At 48.4% G+C, this 23790-nt stretch overlaps 2 protein-coding genes across 3 annotated transcripts; both read right to left on the bottom strand.

The window, feature by feature from the left end:
• Positions 1–804: 804 nt before the first annotated feature.
• On the bottom strand, positions 805–6327 carry LOC134395606 (GTPase IMAP family member 3-like). 2 transcript variants are annotated; one of them, XM_063121776.1, is made up of 3 exons: positions 5686–6327; positions 2325–2349; positions 805–1658 (listed from the first exon to the last, which is right to left on the bottom strand). In XM_063121776.1, exons 2-3 carry the CDS (start codon positions 2341–2343, stop codon positions 898–900), a joined length of 780 nt encoding a protein of 259 aa, XP_062977846.1. In that variant the 5' UTR covers positions 2344–2349; positions 5686–6327; the 3' UTR covers positions 805–897. The 2 variants fall into 2 exon arrangements, with proteins under 2 accessions (XP_062977846.1, XP_062977838.1); XM_063121768.1 differs by lacking the exon at positions 5686–6327 and having other exon boundaries at positions 2325–2592.
• A 2972-nt stretch (positions 6328–9299) lies between these two features.
• LOC134395573 (GTPase IMAP family member 1-like) lies at positions 9300–15433 on the bottom strand. Its single transcript, XM_063121737.1, has 3 exons — positions 15257–15433; positions 13473–13497; positions 9300–10158 (listed from the first exon to the last, which is right to left on the bottom strand). The coding sequence occupies exons 2-3, from the start codon at positions 13489–13491 to the stop codon at positions 9425–9427; spliced, it is 753 nt and encodes a 250-aa protein (XP_062977807.1). The 5' UTR covers positions 13492–13497; positions 15257–15433; the 3' UTR covers positions 9300–9424.
• Positions 15434–23790: the final 8357 nt, after the last annotated feature.

Genomic DNA, 23790 nt, shown 5'->3' with positions numbered 1-23790 from the left:
TGGTAGGGAGCGTGTTTCCCTCCACGTGATGGAGCTTTCACAGGCTGGTTGTGGAAGTCTTCCAGGACAAAACTGTAAAGCACCAGGCACAGAAAAGTGCACAATAAAACATATAATCATAACACTGGAAGGGACCTCCAACCCTAACCCAGTGCTGGTGTCAGAATTCCAGGGCCCTCTGGCACCACCAAGGCTGACGTTGAGTGTAGCCTGGAGCTCACTTGTTCCTCTGCATATCTGACATCTTTTACTTACAGGCACAGCTGAGGAGGGGAGGAGGAGACCCCTGCCTCCATTGGGGCAAGGAGGCTGAGTCATACACTGCAGGTGCTGAACACCAGGTCAGTGGCAGCCCAGGTCAGGGCCGGTATGGCCTCCACTGGGCGCTGCTATCCGGTCAATGCCTGCCGGCCTGGCTGGGGCGTGTGCTGCATGATCAAGCTTGCCTCTGCTACTGCCGACATATGATGCCCCCCATAAGGCCAAAAGCGGGGGCTCATAGGGATGCCGGAGGAATCTGCGACAGATTCAAATGAGTTTGGGCTTCTATGAATCCAACCTGCGAATTCCAACATGCAGATCCACAAACAAACGCAGCAGACAGTTTAACGGATCGTTTTAGAGCTTGCAGATTTTTAAAAAATGACATTTTTATTCTGACCTGCTCCCTGTGTGCGAATGTTGATACTTTGCCGTACTCAAGTTGGTTTGCATTTGCTAACACATTGTGCATTTTAAGATTATTTCCCAGACAACCTGTGATGTTTTAAAAATAAATCATGTCATTAAACCGAGACAACTAGGTATGTTCATTAGTTTATTATGTCATTCATTTGTCCTTCTCTTGCTACCTATAACAAGAAGGTGAATTGGCTTTAAAAAATGCTCCCGCTGGTTCTAATTCCTCAGCTCCGTAAAAGCCAGATACCCAAAACACACCCCAAGGCAGGCAGCAACCACAATGATCCCACATATTTTCCCCCAGCTAAAGCTGCGCAAGGATTCCTTCTCCTTTTTTCTGACCATGAAGGAGCTAAGGGCTGCCTCCATTAAGGAAGAATCCCAGTAAGGCCTGCTGCCATAATGCCTCCCTGCCTTCTCCTGCACCATTTTCTGGACCATTTCCATCAGCTCAGAGACCTGCCCGTCCCGTTCGGCTCCAGTTGCCCTGTTATTGAAAGCGCAGACGCGGTTCCCGCATCTCTGGATCAGCTTCTGGAGAAACTCGTTATCGGAATCCCACACATGATCCTGCAAGGAGCCCCCTTCTAAATCTTCTTTGCGAGTGAACAAGACGATCATGTGCCTGATGGCCTCGACCCCAAAGACATCCTGGATTTGCTTGGCGGCCGCCTCGTCTTCCGCAGTGAAACGGCCCACCTGGGTCACGAACACCAGCACATGAGGGCCGGGCTTGCAGAGGGCAATACAGTGCAGGCCTTCACTTTCCAGGTCTTCTGGATCCAAAAAATTTGCTGTGTCAATCACTAGAACGCCCCAGTCTTTCCAGGTCCCGCAGCCGCCTTGGCAGAAGATAGTGGTTGTCTTTGACTGAAACCTGGAATCAAAGACCGTCCGGCCCAGGATGGTGTTCCCTGTGGCACTTTTCCCACCTCCAGACTTGCCAACGAGGATGATCCTCAGTTGTCTGCCTTCTCCTGTGGGTTTTGAAGAGCATGTCAGCAAAGGGCCGTGGCCGAGATGCCACTGATTGTCACATAAACAAGAACAGCTACAGTTTCCCCTTGCCCCTGATACTCACTGAATGTGGCTCCATTTTTGGAATGGAGATTATTTTGGGGATGAGACATAGCTCAGGCATGGAGCACATGTCAGGCATGCAGCTGCTCCGTGTTCAACCCCCAGGTTCTCCTCTTAGAGGATTGCACATTGGAAAAGGCCTCTGCTTGGAGCCTCGGAGAGACCGTGCCCTGCACGGCAGGGCCACAGCTCAGTGGAAAAGCACAGGTTTCCCCTGCAGAAGCTCCCAGGGTCAATCCCGGCACGTCCATCTGAAAGGGTCATGGAGCAAGGGACAGGAAAGGCCTCTGCCGGCGACTGCCAGTCAGTGTAGACAGCAGGGGGGGTTAAGCGTCCAGGTCTGACTTGGTTGTTTGCCAACATGATATATCTCCTCACTGCAAACAGCAGCTTCAGAGGGAAGACACCTTTTCATCAGGAGTAGGGGAGTGTAGGGAGACCTGTCAGTATTGATGCCATTAAAACCTCCCAAAAATAATTGGAGCAAACAAAAATGTCCCCTCGCACCATTTCGTTACAAGCCAAATCAGTAATGCGCATTTCTCACCAAAATTCTCCCTTACCTTGTCTGGTCTTGTCCATCTTTCTCTGAAATATTTGTAAGAATATCATGTGTTAGTTATACACAGCCCTCAACATGCAAACCTAGAACATATCCACAGTGCTCATTTAGGAAGACAGTGCCCCCAAGGAGAATCATAGAATAGTAGAGTTGGAAGGGGCCTCTAAGGCCATCGGGTCCAACCCCCTGCTCAGTGCAGGAATCCACCCTAAAGCATCCCTGACAGATGGTTTTCCAGCTGCCACTTGAAGGCCTCTGGTGTGGGAGAGCCCACAACCTCCCCAGGTAACTGGTTCCATTGTCGTACTGCTCTAACAGTCAGGAAGTTTTTCCTGATGTCCAGCCGGAATCTGGCTTCCTTTAACTTGAGCCCGTCATTCCATGTCCTGCACTCTGGGAGGATCGGGTAGTCTGGAGGGATTTCACTATCCATGCTGCGTCCACCTTGTGTGGATTGGCTTGGGATTTGATGGCTGCCCCAGAGCGATGGGCCTGTCTCAAGTAACATCAGGCCCAACACAGGTGTTGTGGCTTATTTTGGATCTGGTATATTCTGTTCAGGAACGGAAGAAGATGATCCTTTGACGGTTCCATTGCCATGGATGGATCATTACCCAATCTAATTAGATTTTCAGGGTACTGCTGCCAAGATGGAAGACCAAATTTGATGGTCTGCCTCCAGAGGCTGATGAAACTAGAAGGTTTTCTGAGGTCTCTGGGAGAGTTTCCTGCAGGGTTAGCTGGTGGCCGTGCCTAGGCTCAGGTCCCCCACTGGAATGGAGAGTTGGTCTGGGCCATCCATGTGATCACTTCCAAACATACTTTGGGCTTTGGAGCAATGATGGCAGCAAAGGCCTCTGACTTCTCTGCTACCATTGTGCCTGCACAATGTTAGCCAGCAAAATTATTTAAGGAGGTTAAAGGGCTCCTTTGAGGAGGTCTGTAAGAGCAGGTGTCGCAGGTCTGCTGTGGCTGCTTTGCTTTACAATTCACAGATAAAACCACCCACCCTGGCTTAGGTCCCATGGTTCTAACAGAGGCAGAGCGGAATGAGGCTAGGATGTCATCTTGTCATACTGTTGCGGATACCTTTCGGCATGTGCCACTGGAAGAATGGGCCAGCTGCTTGGAGGTTTGAGACCTACTTATTTTTCATAGAATCATAGAATCATAGAATAGCAGAGTTGGAAGGGGCCTACAAGGCCATCGAGTCCAACCCCCTGCTCAATGCAGGAATCCACCCTAAAGCATCTCTGACGGATGGTTGTCCAGCTGCCTCTTGAAGGCCTCTAGTGTGGGAGAGCCCACAACCTCCCTAGGTAGCTGATTCCATTGTCGCACTGTTCTAACAGTCAGGAAGTTTTTCCTGATGTCCAGCCGGAATCTGGCTTCCTTTAACTTGAGCCCGTTATTCCGTGTCCTGCACTCTGGGAGGATCGAGAAGATCCTCTGGATCTTCTCTGGATCTACACCAGGGCTGGGTAACATCAGATAACCCAGGGGCTAATTTCCAGCCCTTGGACTTCTGCTGGCATACTGCATTTTTAAAAGGCCAAAACTAAACTAAATTTCACACTTTTGGATCTCCATAGCAGGAAGCTGCCAATTTTTCACCACTGTGCTTCCAAATTTCAGCAGTGTGGGGCAGCAGAGCTGGCAGGGGGCACACTCCAGTGTGTGTGTGGGGGGGGGAAATGCTTGTGACCTCCATCCAGGCTAGGGTGACTATAGGAAAAGGCGGACAGGGCTCCTGTATCTTTAACAGCTGCATAGAAAAGGGAATTTCAGCAGGTGTCATTTGTATATATGGAGAACCTGGTGAAATTCCCTCTTCATCACAACAGTTAAAGCTGCAGGAGCTATACTAGAGTGACCAGATTTAAAAGAGGGCAGGGCTCCTGCAGCTTTAACTGTGGTGATGAAGAGGGAATTTCACCAGGTTCCCCATATATACAAATGATACCTGCAGAAATTTCCTTCTCTTTGCAGCTGTTAAAGATACAGGAGCCCTGTCCTCCTTTTCATATGGCCACCCTAATCCAGGCCTTTGGTAAGTAGTAAAAGCAGCTGGGTCAGGTTTGGGGATCTGGATTTCAGAGGGAACTGATGTCTCCGTGAGGAAGGGTTTGGTCACCACAGTCCCCAAAGAGGCAGTGCTGTGTCTTTTACTGAAAAAAATCAAGCTGGAACCTGGATGATCTGTATCACATGGGTCATCCAGACAGTAACCTGCCTTTTTTGAGTGAATTCCTGCAGCAGGTGGGAGCCATTTAGCTTCCAGTGATCTTGGTGGTTCCTAATTATTGGAACCATTCCCATACAGATTTCAGCCTGGCTGGGGGACAGCCCTGGCAGTCGACTGACACTGGGAACGCGATAGTGGCTCCCTCGGTCGGACCTCTCGGGAGCTTGAGATACCCCTGACCACAGTACCTGTGACCAGGCTGAGAGTGTTGGGCTCCATGGCCATACCAAGGGGTTGCAATTAAGCACTGCTGAGGAGTGCTTTTGTTTTGTCCGGGGTGGTGGTGTGTGTGTGCTTCGTTGGGGATCCAAACTAGGATCAGACCTTCTCTAATCAGCTGTATTAACAGTAGGCTACATTGCTGGTCACTTGTTTTTAGGGGTAGGGGTGGGGGTGGCACTGCAAGCCCAATCAGAGTTGTAATAGTCATAAATAAATAATCATAAGCTAAATTAAATTAAATAGTCATAAATGTAAAACACACCCACCCATAGATCACGAAATCCAATATGTCTCCATTTTTAAAAAACAGAAAACTGACAGCTTTCACGGGGAGAGAGACAAACAGCCACCATGACCTCAAAAGGAGGCAGGAAGTTCAGTCTCCAAAGGGCTGCGCGGCCGTTCCTGCCTTTTCCTAACCCACAGGAGAAGTTAGAAGATGAAAACAGCGCGATTCCCAGGTGGGTCCCACTCTTCAGGGAAAGGGAGAGTGGAGGGGAATTTTCTGGCAGAAAGGTGAGGTACAAATAAAATACAATAAAATACAATAAAGCTTTAAAAGGTGCTCCAAAGACAGCACGTCTATCTGCAGGTGACACGAGGGGAGGGAGGTCAGGGAAGTTGAAAAGGGCTTCTGGCAGGACCATCAAGCGTGTGCCTTCCTTGCAAACTGCACCTCTGTCTTCCCCACACGCTCACCAGAGAGGCTCCAAAGTCCTCGAAGCGGCATGCATAAAATCTAACGGGGCTAGTAGCCCTCCGCCGCCTTTCCACAAGGGTGCCTGCCTGAGATAGGTTCTCAGTGCAGATCCTTTTCTCCCCTCCCCCTTCTTTTCACCCTCCCCCCCCCCCCCGGCCTCTTCCTTTTTGGGGAATGAGGTTCTGGTCTCCTCACCTGCCCAATGAGATCTTTCCTGCTTTCGGTTCGTCAGACAAGGCGTTTTTTCTTCTTCTTTCCTGCTTCCTTGCAGCTAGCAGAAGGATGTGATACTGCTCCTGGTCCAAGCTGAAAACAAAACTAATCGCCTAGAAGCAGCAGAACAAATAAATAAATCCCCCAGGGTCTTCGACACCTGAGTTGCTGATGTGGCAACATTCTAGGCACTGTAGAAAGAGAGGGAGGGAAGGATTGCATCTTGCGTAGGTTTAGTAGAGAAGCGGAGGCCTCTGACTGAAGGAGAAGCGCTAAGGGCTGTTGGAAGTCGTATCCAGAGCCTGGAAATTATTGCAGACTTTAACAGCATCCCTACTTGAATAAGAACTGATTGTGGGTTGAGTGCAGCCCTTCTCACCCCTCACACACATAGAACTAGAGTAATAAAAATGTGCAAACCAAGAGCCATAACAGGGCTGATGTAGTTAGAAACTCTTTTAAAAAAATAAAATCTAACTCCTGCAGCCATTATCTCTCAGCCAGACTCGCTTCCTATCTCAGAGCCTGGCTGGGGGAAAGCAGGGGTCCCTGAAAGGCCCAGGATGGCTGCGTGATGCTGCTGTATCGATTATAAAACACAGCAGCCACTTTGCGGCTATGGCAGAGGTTTCCTGCAAAGCTAAAAGTTTGGGGACCTACCCCAAATTTTTTATCAAGAGCAAAGTGAGTATGGCGCATCTGCTGACTAACCTCATTCCGGAGTCTCAGCAGGGGCGTGGAGAGGTGGATGGCGACCCCCAAAGCAGCAAAAGCGTGGAGTTTTGCTTATCACAGCAGCAAACCTGACGTGATATAGTCTGCCCCCAGATTAATACTAGTCATGGAGGGAGGGAGGCATTTGAAGACATTTGCAGGGGGGATTAGGCTCCCCCGTCCCAGTTGCTGATTCTCTCCTGCAAATATTCTGCCCCAAATTAACATTTTGGGGACAAAATGGGGCTGGAAACTCATGTATAAGGCGTTGCTCTGCTTCAAAGTCCAAGAGGAACAGCTGCACTTCTCTGGGAGGCTTCTTCGACCTGAGGGATAGTTCCGATCAAGGACCATCCTGCAAAGGGATACTGTGGTGGAGGCTGGTGGCCTTCTGTTTTCTCTGGTCTTAGAAATAAGGCAAGAGGAATGATCTTCAGGCTTTCAGTTTTAAAGCAGCTTAGGCATGGGTATTGTTGAGCTTTTGACTCTGGAGGCCTGCCAAACTAGTTCACAGTGCAGCCCCTGAATCAAAGCCAGTTCTTAAAAAGACAGTCCGAAAAGAGAATTTACAAAAGGAACTCTTTGAGTCTGGAATCTTTCTAGCATGAAGAAAGCAGAGGGGGGCTGGTGGTCGTGGGGGTGCACCTGGGTTTCCTCTTCGGAAGTTCTTAAAAGCTAAGAAATACCCACCCCCTTTATTCTCCCTGGTAACCCGAGATGCTTCCTGATCAACACAAAAGTCTTCAAATATAGATCCCGGCCACATGATTCCCAGGCTGCAGGCTTCCTTGCACAGCACCTGTGAGAACAGATGGTGAGACATCTTTCCTTTTCTAAGGCAGTAGGGTTCTTAAATGTGTGTTTGCAGGTAATGTGTGGTCAGGTGCGTAAGCCCTGGTACGCTCCCTCTGCTGCTACCACTGCCTGATGCCACCTGTAAGACCAGAGGGGGCCCAGTGTCAGAGTCCTGAACCGGACCTATGCGGTCTGCAGCATTGGCTTTTTCTGAGCTACGCAGATTCTATGGACTTGCAAACTGGCTTTTATTTTTTATTTTTACTCTTGTGGGGGGACTCTGCACAAATACGCGTTTGTACACATGTGTATTAGCCCTAATGTGTATTAGTGCAAGTGAATTGCCCAGAGAACTCCAGCTATTGGGCAGTATAAAAATGCAATAAATAAATAAATAAATAAGTGCTCATTTACACAAGTGCAAGCAGGGACAAAATCCACGTAGATCCTTAAAAAAAAAACCCACCTGTTTCTGTTCAGGAGCACACCTGAGAATCCGTGAGACCATTTCAACGGGTTTTTGCTATAACAAGCTAAGATTGTTGGTTGTTCTATTATGTTCCTCATGGTTTTAATTTTTGTGAACCGCCCAGAGATCTTCGGCTATTGGGCGGTATAAAAATGTAATTAATAAATAAATAAATTAAATTAATTAAATAACAAGCTTAGGGGGGGCACCCGCTTGAAATTTGAGAAAGCCCTCGTTGCAAGCCTTATGCAGAAGGGAAGCTGGAGCTGAAAAAGCAGCAATGGCTTTGCATTTCACATCGGCTTCTCCTGGGGCCAACCAAGGTATAACAGCCCCACCTATGCAGCCCAGGGACATCCAGGCACACCATTCCCCTGGCAAGAGCTGGATGCCATCACTGGGCCAATCAATGCCCTCAAAAACGCCCGGCTTCATCCAGCCACACACTGGTCAAGCACCGCTGTTATGTTCCGGGTCTTGGGAGGCAGCACTGTCCACGTCGCTCCTGCAGCATGGCAGCCGGGGGTGGGGGGTGGGGCGTTCTAGCATCCCTTGAAGTAATGCACATGGCGCTGTATGGCATCTCCCATCTCATGCATAATGGCAGCAACCTTGCATGCAGAACAAGAGAACATCAGGGCGCCTGCTCTCCCTTGGGCACAACATGTGGCCCAAATGTGGTTGGGTAAAAAGCAGCCCACGCTCCAGCTGCCGTTCCTGCTGATTGAGCCTCGCCATTTCTCCCTGGCCACACGGGAGGCACAGCAGCAGCGCCTGCACAACGCCACCAATCCCGGCTAGCCTGACCCTGCTGCCACTGGGACTCCCCCCCCCAGGTTCCCCCAGCTTCTCCACTGCAAACCTGTCCTCTGGCCGTTGTGTAGCAACCAAAAGCAGTGTAGCAATGCGCTACACTGTGTGTTCAGTATATTTCTGCTGCATTTGTTTGTGGGTAAGTTCAGAAATTCTGGCTTTGCAGTGTTAGGAATGTGTTTGATTGACCATTTAATAAACTGCACATTAAAAAACAGATTTCTGTTCTAAGCTGTGCCCTGCGAGTGTCGCTAACTTTCATAAATCATAGAATAGCAGAGTTGGAAGGGGCCTACAAGGCCATCGAGTCCAACCCCCCGCTCAATGCAGGAATCCACCCTAAAGCATCCCTGACAGAGGGTTGTCCAGCTGCCTCTTGAAGGCCTCGAGTGTGGGAGAGCCCACAACCTCCCTAGGTAACTGGTTCCATTGTCATACTGCTCTAACAGTCAGGAAGTTTTTCCTGATGTCCAGCTGGAATCTGGCTTCCTTTAACTTGAGCCCGTTATTCCGTGTCCTGCACTCTGGGAGGATCGAGAAGAGATCCTGGCCCTCCTCTGTGTGATGACCTTTTAATTATTTGAAGAGTGCTATCATGTCTCCCCTCAATCTTCTCTTCTCCAGGCTAAACATGCTCAGTTCTTTCAGTCTCTCTTCATAGGGCTTTGTTTCCATACTTTGGCTACTGCAAAGTTTCCAGACTTTGCAGTAGCCAAATTTACTAGGACAAGTAACGTCTAGAAAATAAAACACACAAACCATGATTTACTTTATAAATGCATGAAATTAAGGCACGACAACTAAGTATGCTCATTAGTTTATTATGTCATTTATTTGTCAAACTTTTGCCACCTAATAACAAGATAGTTAATTGGCTTCAAAAAGCTTCAACTGGTCCTCAGCCATCGTCTCTTGAGCTTGGTCAAATAATCAAGGAACTAACTGATAACAGTGACAAACCCAGATAAGACCTGCAGTCCCCAGTAGCAGAAGTACTCGTCTGTAGCTGAGACCCCCAATGGCCCATTTTGCCATTTTCATGAACGTGAGCACATACCTGGAAGGCCCCAGGTATGGCGGAATGACATAATGTCTCCCTTCATTCTCCTCAACCATCCCCAGGACCATTTCCATCAGCTCAGCCACCTGCCTCTCTCGCTCTGCTCCAGCTGCCCTGTTATTGAAAGCGCAGGAGCGGTCCCCACATTCCCTAATCAGCTTCAGGAGAGCCTTGTTTTCCGATTCCCATATGTAATTCTTCAATGGCTTCCCTCCTAAATCTTCTTTGCGGGTGAACAAGACGATCATGTGCTCGGTGGCCTCCGTTCCAAACACATCCTGGACGTGCTTCCCCGCCACCTCGTCTTCCGCAGTGAAGCGGCCCACCTGGGTCACGAACACCAAAGCGTGTGGACCAGGCTTGGAGAGGTTAATACAGCGCTTGATCTCATCTGGCAAAAATTCTGAATCCAAAATATCTGCTGTGTCAATCACCGAAACATTCCAGCCTTTCCAACTCCCATCACCTCTTCGGCAGGTCTCAGTTGTTGGCTTTGCCTGAAGCCTGGAATCAAAGACCGTCCGGCCCAGGATGGTGTTCCCTGTGGCACTTTTCCCAGCTCCAGTCTTGCCAACGAGGATGATCCTCAGTTGTCTGCCTTCTCCTGTGGGTTTTGAGGAACACGTCAGCAAAGAAGCAGGCGGCCACTGCTATGATTCATATCGGTACGTGAATGCCAACACTTTCTCTTTTCCCTCCCTGATGCTCATCGTACAAGACTATATTTTGGAATGGCCAATATTTTGGGGATTGGGCCCTTGCTCAGTGGTGGAGCAGGGAGAAGGTCCACGCTCAATCCCCAGGGTCTCCAGTAAGAGGACTTCATATAGGAGGGTTGGAAAAGGTCTCTGCTTGAGACCCCAAGGAGTCACTGCCAGGCCTGGAGGGCCACAGCTCAGCAGCCCATGGAGAAGGTCCCAAGTTCTATGCGTGGACTGTTCAGCTCAAAGGATCAAGGAGCAGCGACAAGAAAGGCCTCAGCCAGGAAAGCTGCTTCCAGTCGCAGTAGATAATAGTGGGCTAGATGGATCCTGTCTGGCTTGTTCATAGGGCTGTTTGCAGCTGGGGTGGGTGGAAGGGTTGAAGGCACAGTTTCATCAGGAGTAGGACGCGGGCAGAGGTAAAATTCCCCCGCCGGTTCTGATTCTACTCCCAGTCACCTATGAACATAAGAAGAGCCAACCAGCTGCCCCAGAGGAAAACTCACAAGCAGGAAACAGGTGCAACAGCACCCTCACACCCATGTTCCCCAGCAATTGGTGCACACAAGCTTACTGCCTCTGATACTGAAGGTAGCATATAGCCAGCAGGACTAGAAGCAATTGCTAGCCTTCTCCTCCTCCAGGAATTTGACCAACCCCTCTCTCTATGTGTGTGTCTCACGTTAATGCAATAACACCTTTAACATGTGGTTTGACCCTTAGCTCTTCCCCATTTGAGCATGCTTGTTTTATTTATTTCAGAATATTTATATACCACTTCCCATCCTAAATCCCCTGAAGCAGTTTACAGCAAATTATAAAACAATGCATCATTATAAAAGCACAAAAACATTCATACAAGTTAAAGGTTGGGAAAAGCCAGGGTAAACAAGCAAGGTTTGAGTAATTAATGAACGCAAGTGATCGTCAGTGCCTGATGTATCACAGAGGGGAGGTCATTCCGGAGAGATGGAGCCACCACAGAGAAGGTCTGTGGCCGTACTGCTGCCAGATGGGAACTTTGCAGGGGTTTTGCACAGACAAGAAGGCCTCCTCTGAAGACTCCAGAGGTCTAACAGGTCTATATAGAGGAAGATGAGTTTTAAGGTAACCTGGTTCCAAGAAATCCCTTTTCTTGTTCAGCTGCCTAGTAGGAAGGCCCTTTTCACGAGGAGGGCCCTGCATGCCTCAGTTAGAACCACCTGAGTGGGTCATTATGTCGTTCTCGTCTCCAGGCCTGTCAAGGTCAGAGCGGAACTCTTGCCACATGCGGCTGAATGAGGTCGGCTGGAGCACAGTGAGAGCGTTTCACTCCTTCCGCTCCTGGAAGCTGAGGAAGTTGGTGGTGGGCCACAGAGTGTTGCCTCCGGAACAGCTATTCTACTAGCCAGTGTTAGCATAGGTGCCTCCATTTTCTAAAGGAAGCTATGAAGTAGCCATTATACAGCAGGCGAAATGTCACGTATGCGAGAATGTCTCCTTGGATGTCTCCTTGTATCTGTCTTATCTAATGAAAACAGAGAGCCTCGGCTCCAGTGCAAAAGTTAGCTTACAGTACAGCAGAGGTTAGGTTACAGTGGTTGTTCAGCAAAGATAAGTTATGCTCCAGTGTTACGTTCTGATTGGTTCATGCTGCTACTGGGAACTGCCCCTTGCAAGCTTCAAATGCTGTGCTGAATTCTTGTTTCTCTGTCTGACTGCTTGCCTTTGAAGAGACCAGACCTTGATTACTAATCAATGAAGCGCTTTTGAACCCTCTGTTGCTGGAAGTGCGGAGTCATGCTTAGGGGCTGTTTGGATCTCATCCCTGGGTGAAGAACATTGATCTAACACCAGGGATTAGCTAGGGTGACCCTATGAAAAGGTGGACCGGGCTCCTGTATCTTTAATAGTTGTATTGAAAAGGAAATTTCAGCAGGTATTATTTGTATATATGGGGAATCTGGGGAAATTTCCTCTTCATCACACCAGTTAAAGCTGCAGGTGCCCTGCCCTCTTTTAAATCTGGTCACTGTAGTATAGGTCCTGCACCTTTAACTGTGGTGATGAAGAGGAAATTTCACCAGGTGCGACATATGCCTACAAATGACACCTGCTGAAATTCCCTTTTCTATGCAGCTGTTAAAGATACAGGAGCCCGGTCCTCCTTTCCATAAGGTCACCCTGGATTAGCTAAGCAGACTCACCTCACATTTGCCAAGAGCCCAGAGCTGGGTGGGAAATAATGCAGGGGGGCGGGTTTGCGATTGTCACACTTTGGTCTTCATGCTGGCCTTCATTCTGGTCCTTCTCTTCATCTTGAATTCGTCTACCTAACTCACCATGAGGTGTTGGATCCTGATTTGGGCCCTGCCCAATTGACTTTAGTAACACACAGGATGGGGCAAAGCAGTGCTTTGTTATTTTTGCCTGCAGCATTATTCCAAAAGGCTTCTCTGGGATTTTTTACAAATATGTTTCTGTACACCTTTTTATATTTCCCCCCTCTTCTTTGTAAATCAGCTTAACCTCTGCCTTTAGATCTGTGTGTGCTTTCTACCAAGTAAAACTCCAGTACTAATTCCAAAGCCATCTGTTTGGTCTTGTTTAAAAGTTTTAGAACTAGAACTTGAAATAGAGGGGGCTCCCTTAGGTCTTTATTTCTGAAGCTCTAGAAGGGTCCTATATGGACTGAGAGCCCCCTGGCTCAGGCAGAGGTGGACATTAAGAGGAGGTGGCAGTCTAGTGGGTAATTATTTACCCAGGGCCTACACTACAGGGAGTTTGGGGACACCTTCCCCTTCTACACTCCCTCTTGCTCCTGATCCCAAGTTGTTTAGTGCTTACATCATTACAGACATGTATGAGGAATAACACACACACCCCACCGCCTCAGCTCTAAGAAGTGTAAGGAGGCCTGCCAATGATGATGCCCTTAAAACCTCCCAGAAACATTTAGAGCAAACAAATGTCCCCTTCCACCAATACATTACAAGCCTAATCCATAATGCAGTAATCTGTAATAAGTTATAAGTGTCCAGGTCTGACTTGGTTCTTTGCCAACGTGATATATCCCCACCCCACCCCACTGCAAACAGCAGTTTCAGGAGGAAGACACCTTTTCATGATGCCATTAAAACCTCCCAAAAATAAATGGAGCAAACAAAAATGACCCCTCCCACCAATACGTTACCAGCCAAATCAGTAATGCGCATTTATCACCGAAATTCTTCCTTACCTTGTCTGCTCCTGTCCATCTTTCTCTGAAATATTTGTAAGAATATCATGTGTTAGTTATACACACAGCCCTCAGTAGGCAAACCTAGAACACACCCACACTACTCATTTAGGAAGACAGTGCCCCCAAGGAGAAGCCCACAGTGGATGGTCTGGAGGGATTTCACTATCCATGCTGCATCCGCCTTGCGTGGATTGGATTGGGACCTGATGTCTGCCCCAGAGCGATGGGCCTGTCTCAAGTAACATCAGGCCCAACACAGGTGCTGTGGCTTACTTTGGATCTGGTATGTTCTGTTCAGGAGGGGAGGAAGATGACCCTTTGGAGGCTCCATTGTCATGGATGGATCATTACCCAATCAAATGGGACTTTCAGGCTACTTGTAACTGCAGCCAAGATGGAAGTCGAAATTTGATGGTCTGCCTCCAGAGACTGATGGAACTAGGAGGTTTTCCAAGGTCTCCGGGAGTTTCCTGCAGTCTTAACCGGTGGCCCTGCCTAGGCTCAGGTCCCCCACTGGACCATCCATGTGATTGCTCCCAAATGTCTTTAACCAAATCATTCTGCTGTTTCAGCATCTTACTGTTTTGAGGATGTGAATGCAATGAAACACATGTGAGTGTGATCAAACACAGGTGAAAACTCATCTTTGAACTTTGTAGCAGTGATGGCAGCAAAGAAATCTGACTTCTCTGCAAAATTATTTAAGCAGGTTAAAGGACTCCTTTGAGGAGGACGAGGAGAGCAGGTCTGCTGTGACTACTTTGCTTTACTGTCATACCACCTGCAACAGTAAAAGAAAAAAAGCCTGAAACCAAGCTAAATTCAGCACGATTGAGTCTCCATATCAGAAAACTGCCAATTTTTCACCACTGTGTTTCCAAATTTCAGCAGTGTGAGGCAGCAGGAGATTTGACAGTGGCCACACTCAGGTTTGAGGATCAGGAATTCAGAGGGAGTTAATGCCTCCCTTTTTAAATTTTCTTTTTTAATTATAAGATCATAACCTCAAAAGGAGGCAGGGTGTTCAGTCTCCAAAGGGCTGCACGGCCATTCCTGCCTTTTCCTAGGGTGACCCTATGAAAAGGAGGACAGGGCTCCTGTATCTGTAACAGTTGAATAGAAAAGGGAATTCCAGCAAGTGTCCTTTGTATATATGGGGAACCTGGTGAAATTCCCTCTTCATCACCACAGTTAAAGGTGCAGGAGTTATACTAGAGTGACCAGATTTCAAAGAGGTGCAGCTTTAACTGTTGTGATGAAGAGGGAATTTCACCAGGTTTTCCATATATATACAAATGACACCTGCTGAAATTCTCTTTTCAATACAACTATTAATGATACAGGAGCCTGGTCCTCCTTTTCATAGGGTCACCCTACTTTTTCCTAACCCACAGGAGAAGTTAGATGATGAAAACAGCGCTCTTCCCAAGTGGGTTCCACTCTATGGGGGAAAGGGAGAGTGGAGGGGCCATTGCTTCGGAGAAAGGCCGCGGGGGATAAACGAATAAATAAAGCTTAGCTGGAGCACATCTGTCTGCGGCTGACACGGGCGGGGGGGGTGGTTAGGGAAGTTGAAAAGTGCTTCTGGCAGGACCATCAAGCGTGTGCCTTCCTTGCAAGCTGCAGCTCCGTCTTCCCCACCCGCTCACCAGAGGGGCTCCGAAGTCCTCGAAGCCGCAGGCAGAAAATCTAACAGGGCTCGTAGCCCTCTGCCAGCCTGAGAGAGGTTCTCCGTGCGGATCCTTTTCTCCCCCTTCTTTTCCCCCCTCCCCGGACTCTACCTTTTGGGCGGACGCAGGTTCTGGCCTCCTCAACTGCTCGGCGGCGAGCGCTTTCCTGCTTTGGGTCCGTCCGACCAGGCGTTTCTCTTCTCTCCTGCCTCCTCGCAGCTCGCAGGAGGACGCGGCGCAGCTCCTGGTCCGAGCCGAAAGCGAAACTGAGCGCCCCGATGCAGCCGAACCAAGTCCGCCCAGTGGCTGGTTGGGGAAGTAGCAGCTGCTCTAGAGGAAGCTTCTGTGACGGGGAACCGGGGGTGGTGGCGGTGGGGGTGAAGCCTTCCAGAGGCGCCAGGTCCCTGGAGTGACGTTGGTACCTCTGGTATCAGAGGCAGTAAGTAGGGGTGTGCACGGACCCCCCGCTCCGCTTCACTTGCAGATCCGCCATTTTTCGGAGCGGGTCGCTCCGCCCCGCCCCCGCTCCGCCCACTTCCGCTCCGCTCCGCCCGGAGCTCCGGATCGGATCCGGAGCTCCGTTTTTGCCCCCCCATAGGCTTGCATTGAAAGCTAAAAAAGTAAACAACTTTTTTTCCGTTGAAGTTAGAAACCTCACGTTTGGCACCATGACACCTCATGGGCGTATACACACACACGCCAAGTTTCAAGGCAATCCCATCATCCCCTGATTTTTGGCGAATTTTTGAAAATCGGGCACCCCATTCACACCCCTTGGGATAGCTCCGTCAATTTGCATGTTACAAACCTCAAACTCGGCACCAGGGCAGCTTATCCATGTGTCCACATGCACGCCAAGTTGCAAGCAAATCCCATCATCCCCTGATTTTTGGCATGGCTTAACTCACCCCAAATTGTCCCATTCTACAACTACGTCAATTTGCACGTTAGAAACCTCAAACTCAGCACCATGATAGCTTATCCACGTGTCCACATGCACGCCAAGTTTCAAGGCAATCCCATCATCCCCTGATTTTTGGGGAATTTATGAAAATCGGGCACCCCATTCACACCCCTTGGGATAGCTCCGTCAATTTGCATGTTAGAAACCTCAAACTCGGCACCAGGAGAGCTTATCCATGTGTCCACATGCACGCCAAGTTGCAAGCAAATCCCATCATCCCCTGATTTTTGGCGCGGCTTAAACTTTTTAACTCACCCCAAATCAAGTCCCATTCTACAACTACGTCAATTTGCACGTTAGAAACCTATCCTTTGGTCCCATGACAGCTTACCCATGTGTCCCCATGGACACCAAGTTTCAAGGCAATCCCATCATCCCCTGATGTTAGGGGAACTTTTGAAATTTGAACACTCCAGTATGTCAGGGATTTAAAGTTGCAATTGCAGACAGCTCAATGGGGCCAGTTCCAAGGCAATCCCAACATGCCACGAGATAACCCTAAATCTTCTGGCACATTTGAAAAAGGGATTATTGAATTTGATAAAGTCTAAGTGAGCGCAGGAAGGACTTCTCCCCTTAGTCAAAGCAAGACACATACACCATCGCTGCAAGGCGGGAAGGGGAGAATTATTATTATTATTATTATTTATTTATATAGCACCATCAATGGAAAGCAGGCAGGCAGCATGCATTGTAGTGCCGCAAGGATGGCTTGAGCACTAACGCATAGCAAACCAACCCATAAGTGGGCGCAAAGTGAGGCAAAGATGGCTGGTTGTTTCTTTCTAAGCCAGCAGTTACGCCTTGAGGGGCACAGAGGAGGACGATTGGGAGCAAACCAGGCACCAGGCGGGCAGAGAGGCAGGCAGAGTAGGCGAGGAGTCAGTCCTGGCAGATGCCCCACCACAGCAGCACCCCGGGGGAGGCGGGCAGGCAGGCAGGCAGGCTGCGGGCATTTCTGGGGGCACAAGGAAGTGATGGCTGGTTTCTAAGCCAGCATTGCAGTTAGTCACGCATTGCAAACGCAAACCATCCCAGCGAGTCGGTCACCGAGGAGGACAGGCTAGCAGAGGGGCAGGCAGAGTGACATGTCATAGATCTAGTATTGGGGAGGAGTCAGTCCCGGCAGATGCCCCAACACAGTAGCACCCTGGGTGGGCATTGGAAAACGCCATCTTGTGGGTCAATACTTCCCCCACCCCATGTCCTGCAGGGTTGCCTGCCTAACCCTTGTGGGGATGGGAGATGGAGAGCTTAGAGTGGCAGTGCCAGCAGCAGCCTTCGGCTTTCCCCTGGAACCAGTCGCCTTGCCCGCCTCTTTCCCCAGCAAGATCGCCTGGTGCTGCCTATGAAGATGCATCTTCATGCTGCTGGTTCCATAATGCCCTGTCGATGAACCCCTGCTTAGGCTGAGTTTGCAGTGGCGACAGACAGCAAAGCGGGGATCCGCTCCCAACTCAAAGTGGTCCCACACGATGCTTGTCTTTCGTTTCTGTGGTGACACCACCAATTGCCCGCCTGAGCTCTCTGGTGTTGCCACAGAAACAGGGGTGTGGGATGAGACTGGGGAGAGAGCCTCGGCCTGCTGCTGCTCCTCCTCAGCCCCCACATCCTGGAGGCCCACCGCCTCCTCCTCCTCCCCCCCCTCCACTGTGCTGAGGACCTCGTCTAGGTCCATCAGCGGGCTCGTGGGCTGAAAGGAGAATGAAGGAGTTGGGGATACTCCTCCTCCTCTAATGGCACTGCTGCCACGTGCCTCTTGCAAACGGGCACTTTTCCCATTCCCACCCTCAAAAAGAGAACGCCGGGCACAAGTTGCAGAAGAGAGTGGCTCTGCCTGCTGCTTGTCCTGCTTCTGTTTTGGAGCAGTCAGCCAAGGAGTTGCCCGTTTGAGTTTCACAGGAGGAGAGGAAGCCCTGCTGGCAGACTGAGCCTTGCTGCTTTCAGCATGCCTGCTTTCTCTTTTCATGATGACTAACAAAATATTAATACTACTAATACTATGTATAAGGTACTACTAAGAATATGTATAAGAAGAATATAATATGTTTAAATGTAGGGAAATGGGACAAGAACAATAAAATATACTACTACTAATATGTATGAGAATATACTACTAAGAATATCTACAAGAATATAATAATATGTTTTAGAATATTACTAATAAATGTAGGGAAATGGGACAAGAAATGGGACAACCACTACTATAAGAAGAACAAAATATGAATACTACTACTAATATGTATGAGAATGTATACTAATAGACTACTAAGACTATGTCAAAGAATATAATAATAATATGTTTAAGAATAGGGAAATGGTGTGCGTATGCTTTCCCCAAAATGCTCAATCTGTGGCTGCCTGTTGAACTTGACAAAAGCAGCCCACTCCGTCGAAGTTACACAGAGAAGAAAAAGAGAATCCAATTTTTTTGGTATATTTGGTATATAGAAGATAGAAGGAAACACAATCAGGATTTAAGAGAGGGGAGGGGGAAAAAGAACCAACCACTACTATAAGAAGAACAAAATATGAATACTAATATAATATGTATGAGAATATATACTAATGGACTATGTGAAAGAATATAATAAAATATGTTTAAGAATATAAATGTAGGGAAATGGGACAAAAAGTGTGTGTATGCTTTCAAAAGAAAGCTTTCACAAAAGCAGAACAGTCAGGCTTTAATACAGGGAAGGGGGGGGGCAACCAACCCAACCACACACTCCAAAATTCAAAAATAAAGTTTATATTAAATCAAAGTAAGGGGAAAACACAGGGCAAACTAAGCTACAAGTCAGAAAGAAGCAAACAAACACACACACGCGCCAAACTAAACCTATATTAAATTAATCTATCTCCAAAGCAGGAGCACTAGCTAAGTAAGTGTTCCCTCCACGAACGCCAACCCACAAAGAGACACAAAACAGAAAGTTCTCAGGGTGGGTCTGCCTTAGTCCCCCCTCCAACGCTGGGATTGGAGGAGGATGCTTTCTGAGGAGATGAATTCTCATCAGGATTGGGAGTTGAATGTGCCTGTCATCGCTTCCAAAAAAATAATAATAATAAAAAAAAAAAACCCAAACCCCGATTTTTAAAAAAATATTGCACGTGAACCACAGCACGCAGAAAGTTGAGAGTGGTCTCAAAATGACCCCCATCCACGACTCTCTGTGCACAAGAATTTTCAGAACGATAGCTTAAACCCCCCCCCAGTTATCCCCGATTCTTTCCCTCAATGCAATCCTATGGGCGAAAAGCCGAAACGCCGTTTGAGCCCTGCGGTTGCCCCGATTTTTAAAAAAATATTGCACGTGAACCACAGCACGCAGAAAGTTGAGAGTGGTCTCAAAATGACCCCCATCCACGACTCTCTGTGCACAAGAATTTTCAGAACGATAGCTTAAACCCCCCCCCAGTTATCCCCGATTCTTTCCCTCAATGCAATCCTATGGGCGAAAAGCCGAAACGCAGTTTGAGCCCCGCGGTTGCCCCGATTTTTAAAAAAATATTGCACGTGAACCACAGCACGCAGAGAGGTGAGAGTGGTCTCAAAATGACCCCCATCCACGACTCTCTGTGCACAAGAATTTCCAGAACGATAGCTTCAAAAACAACGTAGTTATGCGCGATTATTTGCCGCAATGCAATCCTATGGCGAAATGTTTTCAAGATGGCGACCGGAGCGCTCCGACTGAACTCGGAGCTCCGAAAAATGGTCGCTTCTCTTCGCCTTGCTTCTAGGGGGTCCGCGGTCCGCTCCTACTCCGCCTCTGGGTAAGGCGGAGCAGGCCAATCCGCTACTGCTTCTACGCTCCTAATCGGAGCGGAGCACATCCCTAGCAGTAAGCCTTCCTGCACCAGTTGCTGGGGACCATGGGTGGGGTGCGTGTGTGCTGTGGTGCTCATGTTCTTCTTGTGCGTTTTTCATGGCCACTGTATGAACAGAGCTAGATGGACCCTTGGTCTGATCCAGCATCAGGGCACTTCTCATGTTCGTATACTTTTGGAATTCAGCACTGCTTAGGGTGACTATGGAAAGGAGGACCGGGCTCCGGTATCTTTAACAGTTGCATAGAAAAGGTTTTTTTTTAATTTTTTAAAAATAATTTAAAGTGTATCTTAGGCTGAGACCTACAACTCCCATCAACTGAAGGCATGCTGGGAAGTGTGGACATAACAGAGATCTCTGGGGGGGGGGGTCGCATACAGCCACGTAGGCAATTTTGCAAGTTTGCTGTGAAGGCTACATAGCCCAGCATGCCATAGATGCATGTGTCGACAAGAGGAGGGGAGCAACTCTCAGAGGAAGCAGCCCACCAAAGGCGTGGTGGGAAGTGTCATCATTTCAAAGGTATTGGGGGACCACACACAGCCACACGGGCAATCCCCTGTGTGGCTTCCATGGCCGCCGCCGCCAACTGATAGCTGTTTGGCCAGTTGCAAACTGCCCCGGTTTCACCAAATAAACACTGGGCAAAGGTTAGGGGGTGGGAGTGGGGCTTTCAAGAGGCAGCTGGGCAGCCCTCTGTCAGGGATGCTTTAAGGTGGATTCCTGCATTGAGCGAGGGGTTGGATTTGGCGGCCTTGTAGGCCCATTTCAACTCTACTCTTCTATGATAGCAGAGTTGGAAGGGACCTACAAGGCCATCGAGTCCAACCCCCTGCTCAATGCAGGAATCCACCCTAAAGCTTGCCTGACAGAGGGTTGTCCAGCTGCCTCTTGAATGCCTCTAGAGTGGGAGAGCCCATGACCTCCCTAGGTAACTGGTTCCATTGTCGTACTGCTCTAACAGAAAGTTTTTCCTGATGTCCAGCTGGAATCTGGCTTCCTTTAACTTGAGCCCGTTATTCCGTGTCCTGCACTCTGGAAGGATCGAGAAGAGATCTTGGCCCTCCTCTGTGTGACAACCTTTTAAGTATTTGAAGAGTGCTATCATGTCTCCCCTCAATCTTCTCTTCTCCAGGCTAAACATGCCCAATTCTTCCAGTTTCTCTTCATAGGGCTTTGTTTCCAGACCCCTGATCATCCTGGTTGCCCTCCTCTGAACACGCTCCAGCTTGTCTGCGTCCTTCTTGAATTGTGGAGCCCAGAACTGGATGCAATACTCTAGATGAGGCCTAACCAGGGCCGAATAGAGAGGAACCAGTACCTCATGTGATTTGGAAGCTATACTATTAATGCAGCACAAAATAGCATTTGCCTTTCTTGAAGCCATATCGCACTGTTGGCTCATATCCAACTTGTGATCTACAACAATTCCAAGATCCTTCTTGTTTGTAGTATTGCTGAGCCAAGTATCCCCCATCTTGTAACTGTGCATTTAGTTTCTATTTCCTAGATGTAGAACTTGGCATTTATCCCTACTAAATTTCATCCTGTTGTTTTCAGCCCAGCACTCCAGCCTATCAAGTTCCCTTTGAAGTTTGTTTCTGTCTTCCAGAGTATTAGCTGTCCCACCCAATTTTGTGTCATCTGCAAATTTGATCAGCGTTCCCTGCACCTCCTTGTCCAAATCATTAATAAAAATGTTGAAGAGCACTGGGCCCAGGACTGAGCCCTGCGGCACCCCACTCATTGCCTCACCCCAGTTTGAGAAGGTTCCATTGATAAGTACTCTTTGAGTCCGATTCTGTAGCCAACTGTGAATCCACCTAATAGTTGTTCCATCTAGCCCACTTTTAGCTAGTTTGTTAATCAGAATATCATGGGGCACTTTGTCAAAAGCTTTGCTGAAGTCAAGATATATGACGTCCACAGCATTCCCACAGTCCTTTTAGTGCATCTTTTTTTCCTTTAAAGTGGTTCCTGTGCAGTTCCACCACAGTGTGGAAATAAATAAAAAAATATTTCTTACTCTCCTCTCCATTTTGATCAAGGCGGGGAACAATAATAAATGATAAAATACATAAAACTGGATTAAAATATAATATACATTGTTAAAAACATCCTAAGCACTCTAAAAACATTTTAAAATGCCACTGGATAAATAAAAAGGGAGGCGGAGCACTCTTCAAATACTTAAAATGTTGTCACACAGAGGATGGCCAGGATCTCTTCTCGATCCTCCCAGAGTGCAGGACACGGAATAATGGGCTTAAGTGACAGGAAGCCAGATTCCAGCTGGACATCAGGAAAAGCTTCCTGACTGTTAGAGCAGTACGACAGCGGAATCAGTTACCTAGGGAGCTGGTGGGCTCTCCCACACTAGAGGCAGCTGGACAACCATCTGTCAGGGATGCTTTAGGGTGGATTCCTGCATGGAGCAGGGGGTTGGACTCGATGGCCTCGTAGGCCCCTTCCAACTCTGCTATCCTATGATTGTCGCCCATCTCTACTCTTTCCCCTGATTCCACCAGCCACTTATTTACAACAGTGTTATGTCTGTCATGGTCTCTCTCTCCCTCTCTCTGTCCAGGGGCCCAGCATCCTGAGGAGCTTCCAAGGAAGATGAAGAAGATGGAGGTAGCTGAGGGGCAGGAAGATTCTTCCATATAAGTGAAAGCATCACAACCACAGCTGGATCATTTAACTACTTTCTGATCATTTAACTTCACATACTGTTACTGCATGTTCTCTGTGTAGCTTTGTTCATGCCCAACAAATTCTGTAGTCTTCGTTACCTTTGCTTTTACAACTATCTTATGAGATAGGTCAACTCTTTCTTTTCAGGCAGTTAATGAAAGGCAACAAGCTTTCTAGGGATAGCCAGAATTACCCTGAGCCATTTGGGACCTGAACCCAGACTCAGATCCAGGCATTTAGCTAGTGACGCCAGTGAGCCTTGTAATTTTGTCAGATGTTTAAAATGCCAAAATTCGGGAAACCGTTTGTTTTGCTTTTCCAGGACTCACTTCATCTCTGATGATGCTCAATAAAAGCATTCACCATGATGCAGGTGTTCACTCTGTGTTAATGGGGTTAGTGATGGAATAGCGAGGAAGGAGGCCTTGCTAATAACAAGTTTCACCCAAGAGTTGCTCAAATCTTGGGGTGTTAGAGATGCCTACTAGCGAGTCAGAGCCAGAGATGTTTTTGCTTCTTTAACCAGGGCTCCTTCTTGAACATGAAATGAATTCAGTTCTTGTGTCAGTGCCCATGGTGTGCCTTTTGCAAGTGTAAAGTGTTCTTTGCCAAGCCTTGGCTTTGTCGACTCAGTTATTCAGCTGCTCTTGCTAGCGTTATCAACCATCTCCAAGATGAGCCTCTCAGAAATGCTGGAGAATTTGTGGGGTTTTACCACTCCCACGCCCCACCTGACCAAGGCTTTTTTCATCGCATCATCAAACCCTTGCTCATCTGAGCAAGCTCCTATCAGCCCACCCACCTCTGTACCAGGATATATTGCTTTCATGATCAGCGTTGCTCTGAATCCCCTCTTTGATGTCAGCCCAAGAAGCATAAGGAACAGGGTCTCCGCAGCACTGGGCCCTTGTCTTTGGAATGCCCTTGCTAGGAAGCACCTCCAGGGCAGCTCCATTCTCACCTTTCAAAGCTAGCTCAGTCACTCTCCCTGCCATTGAAGGTGGGACCCTTCAGCTAGTGCGATGTTCCAGGACATTTCGGGGTGGGATGGGAGATGGGGGCTGCCACAAAAAGGGTGTCCACTGGTGGGACTGCCATGTTTTATTTTGCAGTGCTTGCCATCCATGCCCCCAACGCGCACACACCCCAGGA

The sequence above is a fragment of the Elgaria multicarinata genome, chromosome 1 (assembly GCF_023053635.1).
Source record: "Elgaria multicarinata webbii isolate HBS135686 ecotype San Diego chromosome 1, rElgMul1.1.pri, whole genome shotgun sequence".
NCBI lineage: Eukaryota > Metazoa > Chordata > Lepidosauria > Squamata > Anguidae > Elgaria > Elgaria multicarinata.
Note: the sequence above shows the minus strand (reverse complement) of the source record. Positions and strands in the feature narration are given on the sequence as shown.